We start from the raw sequence: 3,339 nt of genomic DNA on the forward strand, positions 1-3,339 counted from the left end.
ATATATATATATATATATATTTAATGTTCATGTCATGCGGATTTAAGCTCAGCCAAAAGTTCTTTAAAGGGATGATATCCTTTATAAAATCGTATAATTTTACATGTCCACTTCCTCAGATTAGAGACGCAGAAAGTGAAGCCCAGAGAACTAGGCGCAGGCTCTGCCTGCTGGTTGACTTTGCTTTCATCACGTCAGGTCACACACACAGATGGTGGCCAGCGATGGTCCAGGCGTCTCGGCCGTCAGCGGGTGTCTGGGGGGCTGTCCTCCTGACCACGACCCCCAGTGGGGCTTCTTTCCGAGGGCCCGCCCCTCGCAGGATAAAGCGCGGAGGAGCAGGTCTGGCTGCTTCCCGAGTCCCCGGGTCCCGTGAGCGCCCCGCGTGTTGCGGGTATGGGGTGCGGCGCCAGCAGGAAGGTGGTCCCATGGCCGCCCGCGCCGGCCAGGGCCAAGCACGAGGGTCCAAGCCAAGGCGGCGTCGGAGGCGCGGGGCCCGGGTCCCAGGAGGCGGCCCAGGCGGCGCAGAGGATGCAGGTGGCTCGCTTCCGAGCCAAGTTCGACCCCCGCGTCCTTGCCAGGTAAAGCGCCACGTGAGAAACTGGCCTGGGGCTGGGCTGACAAAGATAACCCTCTGGCCAAGACCGCCTCAAGGTTTCCTTCAGCTTGACTCCGTTTTGGACAGGGTGCTTTTGGGTGATAGGCCACTGATCTCCCCCTTTCTCTGCCCCTTTGATTGTAAAACTTCTATAACCCAAATGTGTCTTTTTTACGCACCTGGGAGCCATCCCTTTGAAATGTAGTCATCAAGAGAATTAGGGCCATTGTCTTTCAGTCTCTGCGGGAGGGTAGGAACCTAACTTCCCTAAGGGCCAGGTAGCAACCACAGACCGCAGTGACCACCTCTCCCTAACTTTCTCCCTTTTGTTCCACTAGCTCACCCCAGCGCTAAAACGCTTTCTCGCCTTTTGTTCCAAGCGTCCATTCTTTCCCCTGTTGCGGAAGCCTTGACCCCTATTGCAGTAGTCTGGGATAAGCCTTCCGCACTGTGTTCCATAAGTGCCCCAAACAATTTCTCTTTGACATCTGAGCAGGGAGTGTAGAGGATGGGAAAAAGAGAGCAGGAGCAGCAGCAAAAAACGGGAAGGAATTCTTATCTTCAGAGGTGGTGGGTGGGGGCGTGACAGGACCTGCCTGCCAACCTCCAGCATCAGTGGCAGAAAACGGCTTTGCCACCAGTGTGTTGGGGCTGGGTCTCACTGGGGCTGGGTCTTGCTAGACCTGGTGTGTGAAGGATCTTCTATTAAATTCTAAAAATTGAGATTACAGTGAGTGGACTAGAGATGGGCCTTTGAGCCAGCTAGACTTGAGGTCCGGTCCCATCTCTTCTGTCATGTACCATTTAGAACACAGCTTTTCTCCTTCCTTAGTTTCTGCCTCTATAAAATGGGAGTATCTCATCAGACTGTTGTGAGCATAATTAAATTAATACATGTAAGTTATGCACCGTGCATGGCACCAGTCGTTATGCAGATATTAGTGCAATGCTGATTATTGCCTTCATGAAGTACAAGTAAGCCCTCGCTGACTCTATGTAGAAGATTGCAGGATGGTTAGCCTGAGAAATAATTTCCTCAGAGTATACTATGTTGGGCATATTGGCCAAGTCAATCACAGAATCCCTTTCTCCTCTGTGTGTTTGGGGAGACACAATAATGGGTGGCTCAGAGGGCTTTCCAGGGCACTTCTGGTCCTATAATTGCATACTGACTTCATCACAGTGCTCTGTCCAGAATCTATGCAGAATCATTTATTTCCTGGCCTCCTTGAGAACTTTTAGTACAATGACTCCTGGAGGATTAGTCCAGTAGCTGTTAAGCTTAGAGAAGAACGAGGCCAGCTAATATGACAACTGAATCTGAGTAGGTACAGGGTCTTGTCAAGACTGAATTGGTTAAATGGCATTTCTGGTCATCTCTAATCAGAGAGATGATGCTAGTCTGGTCTAGTCTTTATTCACCCTCCTAATTCCCAATCCCGGGGTAGATCCAGCCCCATAGACTGTAAAGCTATCACAGAAGTGGAGGATCTCAACATTACAAGGGCTTCAGAGACTTCAACTCAAGGCTCATCTTTAACCAGTGAGTAGTTGCATCCCCAAAGGTTAAGTGACTTGTCCATGTTAATGGTAGAATTGGGACTAGAATGCAGCTGTCTTTCTTCTCTGTTGTGATTTCATCTATACCTTTTGCAGAAAAGAGATGATAGAATTTAAATATGAGTATATTTACTGTCTTTTTGGGAGTTTATTACAATTGCTTCTCTCAAACAGGCTGTGGTACTATTATTTCCCTGTTTCAAATCTTTCATCTACGTTCAAAAATTCCCAGTTTGTATAATAGCAGTTGAGGTTAAAGAATATTTCCAATTTGCATAGTCTCTGGGATGATACGAAATTGCCCCACCTGCTAAATTGACTTTGAGGCTACTCTTTTAAGGGAGTGGAGGGGTAAAAATGAAGGAAATGGAAAGATCTTATAAATGCGTTCTTCCCTGCTCGATGTGATTCTTACTAAATGTTTTCAAAATATATATGATGATTCAGGAATAATATGTATCCAGTGAATGACTCTTTTGTTCAATGATTATTGTTACTCCTTTGTACTAGGCACTTTACAAGGTATAACCACGCAAATCATGAAGATGGTCACCATTCATGGTTATTGGGGACTCATGAGCAAGGCTGCAGCTATAAGAATTTGTTATGGGACAAACTAAATAACAATCTAAGGCATTTATTTACACCACTCTAAATCTTGGCTTAAAGTGTACTGTTTCCTCCAATGCCAAATTACTAGTAATTTTTTTTCAAATATTAGAAATATGAAGCCCCCTTAACAGTATTGAATAAAGCTTCTTTTATTTGAGCAAAAGAGTGTAATTCTCAGAAATGGTAGTTTGTTTGATATAATTAATTCTGTGAACAAATGAGTTTGATGGCAGTTTTGAGGGCATGGTGATAAATTAGCATTTGCAAGTGCTTTCATCCACAGTAGAGTTAATATAAAACTTGGTTGGTTTGCAAATTCAAATAGAATTTGAAATGCCTGTGATTATCTTCAAAATAACACTGGGAATGCATGTGAATAAAAAAGCAGAGCTGGGAAGGGAAAAGGGGAAAGAAACTATTTAAGATTACTAAATTGCTATCTGTTTTGATAAGGTAATTGGCCAGAAAATTAAATGCTCTGTGGAGAACAAAGCTGTTTTCTGTAATCTGGTACAGCCAAATGTCGTTTTTATTCAATACACACAGGAATATAAGGAACAAACAAGAAG

At 44.7% G+C, this 3,339-nt stretch overlaps 1 protein-coding gene across 1 annotated transcript in view; it reads left to right on the forward strand.

The window, feature by feature from the left end:
* The first annotated feature begins 328 nt into the window (after positions 1-328).
* PSKH2 (protein serine kinase H2) overlaps positions 329-3,339 on the forward strand; it is a 13,382-nt gene continuing 10,371 nt past the window's right edge. The window contains exon 1 of the mRNA XM_017521790.2: positions 329-581. Coding sequence (XP_017377279.1) covers positions 397-581 — 185 coding nt within the window. The 5' untranslated portion in view covers positions 329-396. The remainder of the gene's footprint in view (positions 582-3,339) is intronic.

Source organism: Cebus imitator, unplaced genomic scaffold, assembly GCF_001604975.1.
Source record: "Cebus imitator isolate Cc_AM_T3 unplaced genomic scaffold, Cebus_imitator-1.0 Scaffold22, whole genome shotgun sequence".
NCBI lineage: Eukaryota > Metazoa > Chordata > Mammalia > Primates > Cebidae > Cebus > Cebus imitator.